The sequence below is a fragment of the Erinaceus europaeus genome, chromosome 5 (genome assembly GCF_950295315.1).
Source record: "Erinaceus europaeus chromosome 5, mEriEur2.1, whole genome shotgun sequence".
Taxonomy (NCBI): domain Eukaryota; kingdom Metazoa; phylum Chordata; class Mammalia; order Eulipotyphla; family Erinaceidae; genus Erinaceus; species Erinaceus europaeus.
Genome location: NC_080166.1, coordinates 81,090,424 through 81,107,871, shown reverse-complemented (window position 1 = coordinate 81,107,871; position 17,448 = coordinate 81,090,424). Strand labels below are relative to the sequence as shown.

At 36.9% G+C, this 17,448-nt stretch overlaps 1 protein-coding gene across 4 annotated transcripts in view; it reads right to left on the bottom strand.

Moving 5' to 3' along the window:
* The window catches only part of TMEM117 (transmembrane protein 117), a 581,240-nt gene that overhangs the window by 245,032 nt on the left and 318,760 nt on the right, over positions 1 to 17,448 (bottom strand). For all 4 annotated transcript variants that reach the window (XM_060191440.1, XM_060191438.1, XM_060191439.1 and 1 more), the window contains exon 4: positions 4,639 to 4,738. In XM_060191440.1, coding sequence (XP_060047423.1) covers positions 4,639 to 4,738 — 100 coding nt within the window. The remainder of the gene's footprint in view (positions 1 to 4,638; positions 4,739 to 17,448) is intronic.

Genomic DNA, 17,448 nt, shown 5'->3' with positions numbered 1-17,448 from the left:
TGATTTATTCAAGAGACTTTCTTTACCCTTTGAGTTGTCTTATCTTCTTTGTCATATACTAGGTGACTATATGTGTGAGGGTTTATTTCTGGGATTTCTATATTGTTCCATTGGTCTGAGTGCCCCTTTTTGTTCCATTACTACACTGTTTTTAGTTACTATTGCTTTGTAGTATAAATTGAAGTCAGAAAGTGTAATTCTCCCCCTTTTCCTTTTTCCTCAGGAATGCCTGACTATTTGTGTTTTCTATGCTTTCACACAGATTTCTGCAATTGTTTCACAGACATACTAAGAAGTGTTCCACTTCACTTATTAGAGAAATGTAAATTAAAAACCACAGTGAGATACCAGCTCACACCTGTGCAAATGGCTCACATCAACTAATCAAGAGATAGCAACTGTTGGCCAGGATGTGAAGAAAAAGGAACTCTGTTACATTATTAGTGGGAATGCAAACTGATGCATTCCTTATGGAAAGCATTTTGGTGAGTCCTCAAACTCACAAAAAAGGAAATAAGTTATGATCCAGCAATGCCACTCCCAGACATACATCCAAAGGGTCTAAAATTACTAATTCATAGGGACATATGCACCCCCTCTATTCATAACTGCACTATTCACAATAGCCAAGGAGTGGAAGAGCCCTAAACACCCAATAACAGATGACTGGGTAAAAAAGATACGGAATATATATTCAACGGAGTAGTACCTGACAATTTAAAAAGGCAATATCATGTTCAGGACAAAAATGGACGGAATTTATGGTGACTATGCTTAGTGAAGTAAGCATGATTTCATTTATATGTTGAATATCTATGGAGAATTGAAACACATTAACTTGTAAACAATAAATAAGTAAAAGCAGACAGGCTGCAAACTGTCCCTAAGACAGTTTGGTCCCTAAGAATACATTGGTTAAGGGGGAGGGCATAGAACTTTGATAGTAGGTACAGTGTGGAACTATGGCCCTGTAGTTTGAGTCTTGTGAACCACTGCTAAGTCACAAATACAAATTATACGTTAAAGATGAAGAAAACCTACAACACTGGAGGAGCTGTTAATACCTTTGAAGAAATCTGCAAATGGAGACTCAATGGCTTAAATATTATTTGTGGAAAGTCAAGCAATCAATGGCAAGATCAGAGAATCCAAACTACTGAACTGCTAATCCAGTGTCTTTTCCATTTTATTTATTTATTTATTTGTGTTTTCCATTTTATTAAGCACTTTCCTGATAAAATGGAGTTGAACTCACAATTCACAATAAATACAGAAATATTTTTAATGCTTTGCCTCATATTTCAAGGAAATTGCATGTTTAAAGTTGATACATTTCCTTCTAAAGAGCCTTTTTCAGTGTAAACAGAAATGCTTGACATGAGGCAGTATGGTTTCAATGTCTGGCTTATTCTAGTTGCTATTCCAAGTGATGGCAAATAAAATATTTTCCTTTAAAATTTTTTAAGTTATGGAGATGTAATACATTTGATAATTTATTCTGCTTAACATTCTATAATTGAATAGAGGTGGGAGGAGGGTTAGGAAGAAGCTTTATAAACCCTATCATGGTTACAAAATACTCCTGTAAAATTATTATAATAGTAGCAGTTAAGAGATAGTGGACTGGGATCAGGTGGTTGCACACCCAGTACAGAAACATGTTATAAGGCACGGGGACTTAGGTTCTGGGGAAAGCTTCACAAATGGAGAAGTAGTGCTGCAGATCTCTCTCTCTCCCTCTCTCCCCCTCTCCCTCTCTCCCTCTCTCTCCCTCTCTCCCTCTCTCTCCCTCTCTCCCTCTCTCCCTCTCTCTCCCTCTCTCCCTCTCTCTCCCTCTCTCCCTCTCTCTCCCTCTAAAGCCAATTCATACTCCTGTAAAGCCAATTCATACTCCTCACAGCTCAGCATCAAAGGTAAAACCAATAATTAAATACAAGTGAAAAGATCTGACTATTGTTTATCAAGCATTTTCATTTCTATTGTCTCATGTGATGGTAAAAAAAATTCTAAGACTTATTTTCTCACTTTTCCATTTCTTTGAGAAACTAGAAACTAGAACTTAAGAGATTACTTAAGATATATTATCAATAACATATATAAAATCAATGAGAGTTACAAGCGAAATCAATCAATCACTCTTTTTCCTTCGTTTTATCTTTTTATTATTCTATTTTTAATTTTTGATTAGCCTTATTCTGTTCTACCCTGGTGACCAATCTCACTGTCCCTTCTCTCTTTAATGCTGTTTTTTACTCACTTTTTTCTTCATTTATTATTTATTAGTGATTTAATAATGATCTACAAAATTGTTAGATAAGAAGGGTACAATTCCCACCACCAGAATTCCTTATCCCATATCCTCCATTGGAAGGTTCCCTATTCTTTATCCCTCTGTGAGTCTGAGCCAATTAAATTTTTTAACTCTAAACTGTTCTCCTTTTCTAAAACTTGGAAATTTCTGTGCAATCTTTAGAATACTAGCTAACTTGAGTCTTCTTAGATTAAGAATAAATTAATCAAGTTGAAGAAGACTTTTTTTTTTCATCTATAAGAAGCCCAATTTGGAAGTTACTTAGAGGTAAGCCATCCCCAGTTAAGTCAGTTATCTTGGGGTTATTTCAAATAGTTTTGTTATTCATAAGTGTAACAGTGAACTTAACACAGGCAGGCTGATTTTTCCCCCTTTATTGGAGGATTAGTGTTTTACATTCTCCAGAAAAGACAATAGTTTGTACATGCATAACATTTCTCAGTTTTCCACAAGTTGTAGTTATGAATAATAATAACAACTAGGTCCTCTGCTATCATGTTCTAGGACCTGTAAAAGATAATCATCCCTTATTCATCCTCTCCCTCTTTCCCTCTCTCTCTTTCACCACTTCTCCCTCTCCTCCCACTCTACCTATTTATCTACTATATCTCCTTTCCTTCTCAATTTCTCTTTCTCTCTCTAAAGAATATATATTTCTGTACCCTTAAAATAAGAACAGAGGGCTCTGAACACTAATTCCTTCAGGACCCAGAGAGAGAAGAGTAAAATGAAAAGGGACTTGGAATTAGTAATATGTATAGTTGTAACTTGGAAAGGAACTGAAGGCAGGACCATAGAAAAATGGGCCAATAAATATAGATAGATAGTGATAGCCAACCCATATCTGTGATCTCGGGAACCAGTCCAGTTTCTGAAGGAAGGAATGGGGACACACAACTCTGGTGGTGAGAATGGTGCGAAATTATATGTTATCTTATAATTTTGTAAATAAACATTAAGTCACTAATAAAATATGGCAGTTTCTAGGTAAGAAGAAAAACTATCAATAGGAATGGCAATGGCTGTGTTAAGGGCCACAAACCTGCCTAGTTTTGTCTAGGGTAAACATCACCTTACCTTTGTAGATGCTCTTATTTTCAAGGGAAGGGCATTTAAGGCTATAGAAATAAACTGTTCTGATGCAATGTGTCAGTGAATGAGAAACATTTCATTTTCATGGCAGTTGACTTCTTTGCCCTCTGTGGTTTTCTGGTAAACTTACAGTACCTACGGTTATTTAGCTTTCCACTGTATTTCATTAATCCAATGGTGTGAAAGAGAAGTCTCTCTTGACAGATAAACCTAACAGAAAATAAATGCTTGGTTTGGTAGCTATGGGTTTATGATAATAAAGGCTGATAGTAAATAAGAGAGATTAGAAAAAGAATTCTCAGAAATCTTAGTTGCCACTAAGTAGGTTCAGCAAGGAAAACAAATGTCAAAAACTAGTACAAGACAAAATTTGGACTAAATTGAGTGTATAGCAGCAAAACAAATGACTGAATATGAAGGGGAATATGAAGATGGGAGGACAATATGAAGGGGAATATGAAGATGGGAGGACAGGACACTGGGGGCCCAGGATATGATGTTGAAGAGAGACTTGGACTGGCAGCAGGAGTAGTGTGCAAAAACCTACATGGGAAGACACTGTACCCATGTATCAATACCTGTCCTATAAACCATTATTTTTCCCAATAAGAAGGAAATATATATTGCCATGAGGCAGTATGGTTTCAATGTCTGGCTTATTCTAATTGCTATTCCAAGTGATGGCAAATAAAATATTTTGCTTTAAAAATTTTAAAGTTAGGGAGATGTAATGCATTTGGTCATTTATTCTGCTTAACATTATATATCCTTAACACATACACACACACACACATACATATACATATATATATATATATCCTATATACCCTCAAAGAATATGTCCATGACAGACCAAGTAACATCTTTTACCTGACAACTTCACGTTGACAAGAATCTTTACAGAACTATTGACAACTATACAAGGGGAGAAGTTTCTATAATTTAATGGACATGCATATACTCATCTGTCCATATAGACATGCATATGCATTTTATGCAGACATCCCTATCTACTTTGTAGCTATAGCCCTAACTAATGTGGATTTCAATGACTGTTCTCTTTGAGTAAAAAGACATTGCATATAATCTCTGAATTTATATACATTCATGAAATTGTTCCCTAAAGGAAAGATAGCTGGGTTTTTTTGCCATCAAGAAAAACATAACCATCCATGATGGTCAACATGGCCTCCTGTTAAGCTTGGAAATGGACCCAGGTATCATCCATTGCTTACCATCCAAGCGGTGACAAAGTCCCCCATCCAGGTCCCCACAGCAGCTAATTTCATGAAGCTCTCATTCCGGATGCCCATATAGTCTGTAATGATGTAGGCTCTGTGGAGACAAACAAGACATGGTCCAGATTCAGAAAGCCATGCAATGAGAGATTTTCTGAGGCAGCAACACACAAGAACTTTCTTTCAAAAAGTCTTCTTGTTTTTGTCTCATCGCTACGCTCACACATTCGAAAGGCCAAGCAGAGTTCTGAGGGTGTCTGGGTCAGTTCCCATTAGTATTGGAGGCTGCGTGTGTTTGAGTGTGGCTACACCAATTACCATTTACATTTCATTTTTGAGTGGTAAGACTGACAACAGCTTTGGAAAAAAAGCAAGCAGAATTGTGCAGCCAAGGCTTCATTTTATTCTCACTGGAGTCTGAGCAGAGTAGAGACAATTCCTGAATTAGAGAGGCCTGAGAGAGAGGAGAAAGCTAACTTTCCTTCAGTTCTATCATGTCAGACTATAGATAATCCACTGGAATGGGGCTTCAGATGTGATGTCATACCTGAATAGTGCCCAAAATCATGTTCATATTTGAAATAATATAATATTTCACACAATAAGGCCTTGGGAAATTTGGTACAGGGGCAAGGAAGACAGAATAATGGTTATATAAAGGACTTTCAGGTCTGAGACTCTGAAGGAGGTCCCAGGTTCAATCCCCTGCACTACCATAAGCCTTAGCTGAGCAGGGCTCTGGTCTCTCTCTGTGTGTGTCCTTCATTCTGTATCTCTTTCATTAAAAATAAACAAATAAAATAGTTCTTAAAAATTTAATGCAAATATATTTAGTTTAAATTCTTATTTAGATAATAATAACCAAAAGAGTTAATCTCATCATCACTCTTTTTTGGCATGATTCAATTTTGTTTACTTCTTTTTATAGATTTTATTATCTTTATTTGTTTATTGAATAGAGACAGCCAGAAATTGAGAGGTAAGGGAGTGATAGAGAGGGAGAGACAGAGAGACAGCTGCAGCCCTGCTTCACCATTCACAAAGCTTTCCCCCTGTAGGTGGGGATGGACCAGAGGCTTGAACCCAAGTCCTTTCGCACTGTAACATGTGTGTTCACAAGGTGTGCCACCACCTAGCTCCTTTGTTTACTTCCTGTAGTTTTTTTACTCACATTTTTTCTTCATTTATTATTTATTAGTGATTGAATAATGATCTACAAAATTGTTAGATAAGAAGGGTACAATTCCCACCACCAGAATTCCTTATCCCATATCCTCCATTGGACGGTTGGTTCCCTATTCTTTATCCCTTTGCAAGTCTGGGCCAATGAATTTTTTTTAACTCTAAACTGTTCTCCTTTTCTAAAACTTGGAAATTTCTGTGCAATCTTTAGAATACTAGCTAACTTGAGTCTTCTTAGATTAAGAATAAATTAATCAAGTTGAAGAAGACTTTTTTTTTTTCATCTATTAGAAGCCCAATTTGGAAGTTACTTAGAGGTAAGCCATCCCCAATTAAGTCAGTTATCTTGGGGTTATTTCAAACAGTTTTGTTATTCATAAGTGTAACAGTGAACTTAACACAGGCAGACTGATTTTTTTACCCTTTATTGGAGGATTAGTGTTTTACATTCTCCAGAAAAGACAATAGTTTGTACATGCATAACATTTCTCAGTTTTCCACACAACAACACAACCCCCACTAGGTCCTCTGCCATGATGTTCTAGGACCTGTAAAAGAGATCATCCCATATTCATCCTTCAGTTTCTGTCTTATTTCACTTAGCATGATTTCTTCAAGCTCCATCCAAGATGGGCTAAAATGGTGAAATCACCATTTTTAATAGCTGAGTAGTATTCCATTGTGTATATATAACACTACTTGCTCAGCCACTCATCTGTTACTGATTTTCAATAATGTCACACCTAAATTTATAACCCAATGCTAATTCATTTTTAAAAAAGATAATAGTGGAGATCATCTGGGAACAAAACAAGACAGGAATAGAATGACTTCAGGAACTCACCAAATCACCTAGATACCTAAGAACTTCCAAAGTTAAATAAAGAGGAACTAAATAATATGAACAGGCTCATCACAGCTAATAAAATTGAAACCTTCCCAAAAATAAAACCTTCCCAAGAATAAAAACAGATATAAGTTTTAGTTAAAGACAAAAGAAAACTTATGAACTTTTAAAGCAATTCCTTGTTCCAGAAGCTTCACCCATTTAGCTTGGAGGGTCAATGTAAATAGTTTAATGTCTCACTCCACTATTTCAGAATCTCTAATTCTTTTTTTGTAATTTATTTATTGGAGGATTAATGGCTTACAGTCAACAGTAAAATACTGTAGTTTATACATGTGTATTATTTCCCAGTTTTCCACATAACACACAACCCCCACTAGGTCCTCTGCCATCATGTTTCAGGACCTGAACCTTCCCCCCACCCCAGAGATTTTTTCTTTGGTGCAGTACAACAACTCCAGTCCAAGTTCTGCTTGGTGTTTGCCCTTCTGATCTTGTTTTAAACTTCTGTCTAAGAGTGAGATCATCCTATACATAATCTCTAATTCTGTGTTTCTACAATAAACAAAAACATTCAAAGCTACTATGAATTACATCCTTACAATGTGCCAGAGACCACTATTTGTGCAAGCTATGTTCTTTATATCAACTTTTATGACATCACAATGAAATGTATTCCTACTCTGCCTCACAGATATGGAATTGAGGCATTAAAAACTTTTCATATTTTATTCAAGGTCAAGCATCTTTAAGTAAATGAGATTTTAATTTAAAGCTGCTCATGTTACAAATCTGGAAAGCAAGTATAAAAGTCTACCCAATGACTGGATTAGGGCATCAGCTACTATTCTCTCTTCCTAACAGAGGGAAGAGTTAACCTTGTCCTGGAATATGAAATACCATCAAGCTCCTTTAAATATTTCCATATATAATCTCTACCATTCATTAATAAATTGCCAGAATATCAATGAGAGTCACATAACTGAAAACCAAGAGAGATGGTCACTAACCAATGCTTTGTTGGTGAATTAATGAAGTGATCCAAACAGTCACATTTATTTTGTATGCCATGGGTAGACTTACTCAACACTGGAACTACTGATAAGTTTAAAGAACTTTTGGAGAGATGACAAAACTAAACATGTTTTAAATTGCTCTCTGTGTTGGTTTTATTTCTCCAACCACACTTGAATCTCTTTGACTGAAGAACAGTTATCTTCATAGAGAAAGATATTCCAGCACAAAAGAAAGAAATGTTCCTCTTCTGAGGCTGTGGTGGCTACTGGATACTGTCATAACAGTGCAGACAACAGTACAGGAAAGTTAGTACAGACAAGCTGAGAAATAACCAAGATGCTTAAAAGTGGAGAGTAATTTACAAAAGTTAGTAGTAATGTATTATTTTTTCTGATAGGACAGAGAGAAGTTGAGAGGGAAAGAGAATAGGGAGGGAAGGAGGGAGAGAGTGAGAGACAGAGAGATACCAGCAGCTCTGCTTCACTGATCATAAAGCTTCCCCCGTTGATAAGGACAGGGGATTGCCCCATGGTCCTTGGCACTTGTGTGCACTCTGCTGAGTATACCACCACCCAGCCCCAATTAGTAGTAACTTTTATCTTTGCTACTTAGCAAAAAAATAAAAATAAATTCCAAATAGGAAGATGTAGCATAACAAGTCTCAACTACAAGTTTATTGATCTAAATATCAACAAATATTCAATATTTCCTGACCAAGTTGTGAAAAACAGGGTGTGCTTACATTTATTTTTAGCAATTCTAGCCAGCTTTGATGTCACTTTGGAGTCTCAAGAAAGCAAAGTTGTAATGCTTCATGTCCAATGGTTTTGGAGGTGGTAGAGGATTAAGTTTTCACTTGCTAAAGGCAGTTTTGTTCTGAGTTTTAGCTAATGATTTCAACTACTTCTATATCTTTTGTTTTGTTTATGCTTTTACCTGGGTACTTCTGCTACCCCTAGATCTAGACTATGTGACAATTCACCAACCATTCCAGGTAAATAAGGATTATTGATAGTTTCTAGAGAGTCTAAATGAATTTCTTTACAGGCAAGAAGTTCCATTTTTATTGTTATTTTTCATATTTCAAACCTGAGTGTCAAACCCAAAACAAATGTGAGGAAACTTTAATATAAAAGATCTTGAGAAAGTTTATAAATATCACAACCTAAAATATAAGCTACCACTACTATCATACATAATAAGAACTAAACACTAAGTAGCCATAAAGTAAACAGACTTTAAAGAGGGCAAACTAGTCATATGAGAACATAATACAATGAAATGCTCTTTGGGACTAGGTGGTGGTGCACCTGATTGAGCATACACATTACATTGTACAAAGACCCAGGTTAAGGCCCCAGCCCCTACCTACAGGGGGAAAGCTTTGCAAGTGGTGAATTAGTGTTACAGGTGTCTCTCTGTCTCTCTCCCTATCACCCCCTCCCCTCTCGATTTCTGACTCTCTATCCAATAAATAAATAGAGATTAAAAAAATGAATTGCTTTTCAAAGTGAGAATCTTGATCACTAACAACGACAAAAAATCCCAGTTCAATTTACTCCTTATATAAGAAGATTCAGTCAATGAGAGGTGATTTAGGATTCAGGTTTCTGTAAGTTGAACAGGAGGCAGTAAACATAGATCAACAAACCAACATGGATTCATGCTTCACTAACAATCCATCTGTGGCCAGCTGGATGCAGAATGTCGCAGCTGTCTCTCACAGCCTTATGTGGGCAACAAAAACAGATTAGGGGCTTCACAAACAAATATATCATGGATCAAGAGTTGATCTACAGTGGTTTTGAGGCGGTGCAGTGGATAAGGCATTGGACTCTCGAGCACAAGGTCCCAAGTTCAATCTCTGGCAGCACATGTACCAGAGTGATGTCTGGTTCTTTTTCCTTCTGTCTTTCTCATTAATAAATAAATAAATAAATAAATAAAACCTAAAAAAAAAGAGTTGACCTATATTATTACAGACCTGTATTAGGCCCACTGAAATCAGAGAAGAACATCTGAGGGCAGGCAAAATTGCTCACTTGGATAGTGGGCTGCTTTGCCATGTGCTTAACCCAAGTTCTAGCCTTTATCAAATTGAAGAAAGTTTCAGTGTTGTGGCCTCTCTATCTCTCACTTCTCTTTTCTTCTTTTCCTTCCCGTTCCCCTTCCCCTTCCCCTTCCCCTTCCCCTTCCCCTTCTCCTTCTCCTTCTCCTTCTTCTTCTTCTTCTTCTTTTCCTTCTTCTTCTTTTCCTTCTTCTTCTTCTCTCTCTCTAAAAATTTTTTGGAATATACTTAAAGGCTTTCAGGTGAAAATGCATCACTATGAAACTCAATTAATTAAAGACCAACTAAGTTGATTTTTTTTTTCTCAATCTTGTTGTGCTTGTAGTGGTATGATCACCATAACCCTATCCTAATAAATTTTACCAAAGTATGTCAATTATTTCCCCACCTTGACCTTCTCTGTTCAAGCCTTGGTGCATCAACAGTAAAGAACATGAATCAGTCATGTGTAGAAGGATCTAGAGATTTAACATGTTTACATCGATTCATAGTCAATTGATTAGTGTAAAATTACTCACATCATCTGACATCCAGGGCAAATAAGGAAGAGGATAGATAGATGCTGCATTATATAACTAATGGTGTTTTAACAAAAGTGGAATAGAATACAACTGTGTGTTTTTTGTTACCTCTCCTATAATAAAAACCTAATCATATAAAAGTGAAGCATAAATCCTTGATTTATTCCTATATTTATTCCTATAGTTACACATTATAAATTTGTTTAATTTGAATATATGCTAGATGACTAATGGCAAAATAATGTAAGATTTTTTTCGTGGCATCTACTGAATCTTAATCATTTTAAATGAATTATTGGAAGTGAAGTTAGATATCAATCTTTCATTGTGTGTATCAATTTTCTGGCACAATAATAAAAGAGCTGCATGGCAAAATACATTTATTTCATCTATGTGGAAAAAGAAAGAAAATTCATTTCACTGCCCTTTGGTTGGAAACTACCAAAACTACATTGGTTATTTGTCCTTTGAGTCAAAATTTAAACATTTACAAGGTCACACAACAATATGGCCTCAAAACTAATCTTAAAGTCACAGGTTTTTGTGGTTATACCTCAATTTTCTTTATTAGTTCATTTTCACAAAATTATAGGAATATATAATCTACTTTATAAATTCTACTTCCATTGAATTAAACAACAAAATGTAGACGTTTCCTGTATTTTTTTTTCTTTTTTGCCTCCAGGGTCATTGCTGGGGTTCATTGCCTGCACTATGAACCCACTGCTCCTAGAGGCCATTTTTTCCCATTTTGTTGCCCTTGTTGTTGCTGTTATTGTTGCCATTGCTGTTGTTGTTGTTGGATAGGACAGAGAGAAATTGAGAGAGGAAGAGAAGACAGAAAGGGAGAAAGACAGACACCTGCAGACCTGCTTCACCTGTGAATCGACCCCCTGCAGGTGAGGAACTGGGGGCTTGAACTGGGATCCCTACACTGGTCCCTGCTCTTTGCACCATGTGCACTTATCCTGGTGTGCTACCACCCAGCACCCCACTTCCTGTATTTTACTGAAGTCATTGTAAAAATAAGAAAAATGAGAAACGTTTAAATCCTAAGTTTGTTGCTAATAGAAATCTAATAAATCCCCCAGGGAATCCAGAGAGTCACAAATCACTTAAAATTAATTTCATATATAATTTAATCACATTTTAATGTGAAAATAACAGGCAATGTGTTTGTAACTCTACAGATAAAATGTATTTGAATTTTAAAAGTGAACAGCAAACTATGCCAGAATGACATTAATTGTCTTACATAAATGCTGTCTCCTTCCAAAGTAATTAGAAAAGCATAAAATAACATCTATTATGCTTAGATTTCTATACCGTTCTGAGTAGTACCGCAACAACAACAATAAAAAATTTTATTTCAATGGGTGCTTGTCAGTGAAAATAGAAGTTCATAACTGTTTAAAGGTCAATATAGATAAAAAATAATGGAATGAAGATGCTGGGACATAAACACAAATGAACTATTGGCAGAAGTTGTTATTTTCATATAATGCATAATAAAATCAGGATACATGAAAAATGAGACTGTCTTTTTCTATGCAATTTCCTAATTAAAAACATAATTGCTTTGCAACCATGTGACTACCGTGTGTGTGTGTGTGTGTGTGTGTGTGTGTGTGTGTATGTGTGTGTGTGTGTATGTGACTGAGGACTGAGTGATTTCACCATTTTGGGACACTATTTCATTCTGATAAACAGAGAAGAGACAGAGAGGAGAGATACAAAAGTGCAAGAGCTTTCCCCATGTGTTGTCAGGATTCAAACCTGAGTCACATGCATTACAAGACATGTGCCCTACCTACCCAGTAAGAGATACACTGCCTTGATAATGTGATAGATACTCTGCATCTTTTCTTCTTTCCCTCTTGCTGCTACTTCTTTTTAATCTGCTCTTTCTCCTTTTGGACATGAGTTCTACCACTATTTATTCACTTCCCAGCACTAATTCTTTTTTTTTAATTTATTTTTTATTTAAGAAAGGATAAATTAACAAATCCATAGGGTAGGAGGGGTACAACTCCACACAATTCCCACCACCCAATCTCCATTTCCCACCCCCTCCCCTGATAGCATAAAAGAACATAAATTATGGTGTGGTCTTGTATGATACAGCAAATACTAACAATGGGATTTTCAAAGTTAGCCCAATTGCCAAATAATTTGGTTATAGCAATAACAATTTATTGCCTTCTTAAACCCTAGGACAGCAGGAACCTTCCTCTTTCTCTATAAAGCCTGTATTTCTCCCAGTCCTGGAGCTTCTAGGGTGGGGCTCACTTTCCTGCATGCCTCTCTCAATTTATACCAACTGATACTGCATCTGCTGATCCTAACCTAATTAATGCAACAAGTACCATGGTTCACTTTGGACTGTGTTAAGAGACTTCAGATGTGGAATGTCAACCCTTCAGCTTCATTACTCTGGTGAGACCTTTCCTTCTGTACCCCATAATGATCCTGGGTCCATACTCCCAGAGGGATAAAGAATAAGAAATCTGTCAAGGTACTGGATGGGATACAGAGTTCTGGTGGTGGGAACTGTGTGGAAATGCACCCTTCTTATCCTATAGTCTTGTCAGTATTTCCATTTTATAAATAAAAATTTTAAAAAACAACAGAAACAAAACAAAACAAAAACTGCATAAAAAGTTTAAACTCAAGGTCTGAATTCAACCAGTTGACAAATTTGATAAATACTTAGACTAAAAAGCATATATACTCATTAAAAGGTAGGCAGTTATAGACCTTGAAATACTCAATGTATTTTCCCTGGCTTATTGAAGAATTTTGGTCCATACTCCCAGAAGGAGAGAACTGTTAGGGGAAGATGACCAGAGGGCCCTGAACTCCAATTACGTCAAAACCCAGAGAGAGAAGAGGGAAAAAGAAAGGGAGTCGGGCGGTGGCGCAGTGGGTTAAGCGCACTTGGAGCAAAGCGCAGGGACCTGCGTAAGGATCCTGGTTCCAGCCCCCGACTCCCCACCTGCAGGGGAGTCGCTTCACGGGCAGTGAAGCAGGTCTGCAGGTGTCTATCTTTCTCTCCCCTCTCTCTCTGTCTTCCCCTCCTCTCTCCATTTCTCTCTGTCCTATCCAACAACAAAGCAACGTCAACAATGGCAATAATAACCGCAACAAGGCTGCAACAACTAGGGCAACAAAAAGGAGGAAAAATGGCCTCCAGGAGCGGTGGATTCATGGTGCAGGCACCGAGCCCAGCAATAACCCTGGAGGAAAAAAAAAAGAAGAAAGGACATTCAGAAGTAGTAATAGGTGTAGGTGTTACACAGAAAGGGAGAGAAGATGGAACCATTAATAGTGACTTATAAGACTATGGGTTAATTAGAATACCACTCGCACCAGCCAAGAACTGTTCCCCACTAGGACCCCCACATGGTCAACCTGAAAGCTCCCCTACCCCCAGTTCTTTACTTGGGTGCAACATACCAAACCCAGTCCAGGTATACATTGTCTTTTCCCTTCCTGTTCTTATTTCTCAGCTTCTGTCTATGAGTGAGATCATCCCATATTCATCCTTCTCCTTCTAGCTTATCTCACCTAAGAGTGTAGGAGGGTTCCTTTGTCCCCACAACCTTTCCAGCATTTGTTGTTGCTACCTTTTCTGATGTATGACATTCTCATAGGAGTGAAGTGGTATCTCATTGTTGTCTTTCTTTGCATTTCTCTAACAATCAATGACTTGGAGCATTTTATATGTTTGTTGGCTTTTTGGATCTCTTCTTTGGTGAACATTCTATTCATGTCCTCTTCCAATTTTTAGATGGAATCTTTTTTTTTTTCCTGAGTTTTGTGAGCTCTTTATATATTTTGTTTATTAGCCTCTTGTCTGATGTATGGCATGTAAAGATCTTCTCCCATGTTAAGTGGTCTTTTTGTTTGGGTAGTGGTTTCTTGTGCTTTTCAATTTGATGTAGTCCCACTGGTTTACATTTCTATTTTGTCTTCCTTCCAGTTGGATTTGTATCATTGCTAATGCCTATAAAATCTAGATAGAAAGGAGTTCTGCCAATACTTTCCTCTAGGTAATTGATAGTTTCTGGTCTAACATCCAAGTCCTGGATCCATTTGGAATTTACTTTTGCGTGTGTTGAAATATAGTGGTTCAGTTTCATTCTTCTGCATACTTCAATCCAATTTTCCCAACATAATTTGTTGAAGAGACTCTCCTTTCTCCATTTAATAGCTGTTAAAAATCAGATGACCATAGGTGTGGGGATTTATTTCTGGGCTTCCAATTCTATTCCACTGGTCAGTGTGTCTATTTTTATTCCAATATCAGGCAGATTTGATTACAATGGCCCTGTAATATAGTTTGGGGTCTGGGAGCATTATGCCTCCAGTTCTGCTCTTCCTTCTCAAGATTGTTTTGTTGATTCTAGGTGTTCTCTGGCTCCAGATTAAACTTTTGTCATTTTTGGTCTATTTTCTTTAAAAAAAATTGGATGGGACCTTGATGGGAATTGTACTAAATTTGTATATAACTCTGGGTATAATATTCATTTTGATGCTGCTAATTCTTCTAACCTATAAATAATTTCTATCCATTTTTTGTTTCAAAGAATACATTCTTGTCTTTTTAATTGCAGAATAAATAGTATTCCATTGAAATGATATTCCAAACTTACAAATTTCTTTGTTAGAAGTTAACATAATATTTAAATCCACCTTTTTAGATGCTAACACTTTCCCTGGTGAATGGTTGTGATTCTTCAAAGCAATTATCAGAAACTTAATCAAATGGGCTTAAGAGCAGAGATGGGAAACTAATCATGAGTAGTTAATGGGAAATCAAAAATGTAAGAACATAGGTCTCCAGTGGTATTGGAATCCCATAGAACTAATGTTCCCTCTTATCCTTCTCTTTTCCTTTGTATAAGTTAGCCTGTCTCCATTCCTATCTCTCTGTGTGTGTGTCTAACAATAGGTCATCTATCTATCTATCTATCTATCTATCTATCTATCTATGTATCTAGTCTATCTATCTAGTCTATCATCTCTATTTACCATCTAAATATAAGCAGATTTATTAGCTATTTTATGCCTTTCTAATTTGGAAGGAGACATCTTTTATGTATGATAAATTAATGAATACCATTTTATGTAGTTTAAAACTCACCTTTTTTTTTCCCTTTTCTTTCCCTTTAAAGAGGGGAGGGGTTTATGGTTTACAGCTGACAGTAAGATAAAGTAGTTTGTAAATGTGTAACATTTCCCAGTTTTTTACATAACAATCAGCCCCACCCACCAAGTCCTCCTCTGCCATCATGTTCCAGGACCTGAACCCTCATCTCACCCACCCAGAGTCTTTTACTTTGGTGCAATACACCAATTCCAGTCCAAGTTCTGCTTTGCGTTTTCCCTTCTGTTCTCATTTTCAACTTAGCTCTATGAGTGAGATCATCATATATTCATCCTTTTTCTGGCTCCAATTCACTTTTACAATCCATATGTATTTTATATGCACCATAAATTTTATAGTCAAATATTTATTACTTAGGCTTAGACACCCTTCTTGTCCTAAACCTTACTTTACTTCCTTCAGTCACTTTATCTGTTCAGTTAATTACACAAAAGAAATTAAGATACATCTCTTAATCTCTTCTGACAGCATCAACATTATGATAACCCCCTGATAATCTTTAAAAGAAACACTGTATACAGCTGGCAAAGAGATGCACTGGCATAAAATATTTATCAAATAAAGGAAAATTATTGTCTCTGACAATCTTGAGAATCATCAAACATGCAGAAGCAGTAAAACTCAAGGTTAGTTTAGACCCCACTAAAATCCTAGCTGTATTTCCTCCCTAACTTGGGGCTGGACCCCATAAACCAAACACCGTTTTTGATATAACAAATGATGGTCAACACTTTAACAACTGGAAAAAAGTCTAAGCTTGTCAGATAAAAAAGGGTCTACAAAAACTGGAAAGGGCAACGGACTGGCTCACTTCATGATGGCCTTCTTGATCGTTGCCAGGCCACCCCATCACCTGGGGCTATAGTCAGGGAATCTTTGGATTCCCACATAGATTCAATGGGTCTAGACTTCTAATAGACCCCCCTCTCTCCATCATCACTGGTCACTTCCATCAGGAACATTATCATAGGCCCTCTTGTGGGCTTCTTCAGGACCATACTCTCACTATGAACTACCAATGATAAGGACAGTCCCAATCTCCGAAGGGAGCCTAGGTCAACATACTCTGCAACTTGATGAAAACTGGTCTTAAAATGAGTGCAACATAGACCATTCCCAGCCATGACCATAGACTGTGAACACAGACTGGCAGAGGCTCAGAACTTATACAGGCTCCTGTGCTAAGTATGAACATATATAGGCCCTGGGTCGTATCAAACTGGTCAACATTTAATTGTATTTAATTGTATTTATGTATTTTCTTCAAGTTTGGGAGCTACTCTCTGCCCTGATCCAGGTTTCTAGTCCCATCCTTAACTCTGACACCATCTTCCTAGCCAATATTTTTAATCTATCTACAGATTAGCTATTAGGTTCCATCAAAACTCACTAACAGCCATGGTCCCCTAGAAATATACACAAAGCAGACTTCTTAGCTTCCCTCCACCCTAAAATATCTATTCCCATCTACGGTTCATACTTTTTAGTTACTGTTCATTCAACATTTTGTCCTGTTAATACTTTGTAGTTCCTGTTCATTCAACTTTTTTCCCACTTTATATCATACAGCATTTCAGCAACCAAGTTGCAGGTGCTACTATGATTCCATCCTGAACTCCATGGGCAGACAGTCTCACCAATGTGTCCTGGAACCTCAACTCTCCAGAGTCATATCCCACTAAGGTAAGATAGAAACAGGCTGGGGGTATGGATCAACCTGCTGGTATCTATGTCCAATGGAGAAGCAAGACCTTCCACAGAAGCCAGACCTTCCACATTTTGCACCCACTTTTGGTCCATACTCCTACAGGGATAAACAATAGGAAAGCTTCCAGTGGAGGGGAAGGAATATAAAACTCTGGGAGTGGGAACTATATGGAATTGTACCTCTGTTATCTTACAATATTGTTAATCAATATTAAATCAGTAATATAAAATTTAAGAAAAATGGGAAAATGTATATAAATATAGACAGTTATAGGAATAATAGTCAACCCATCTC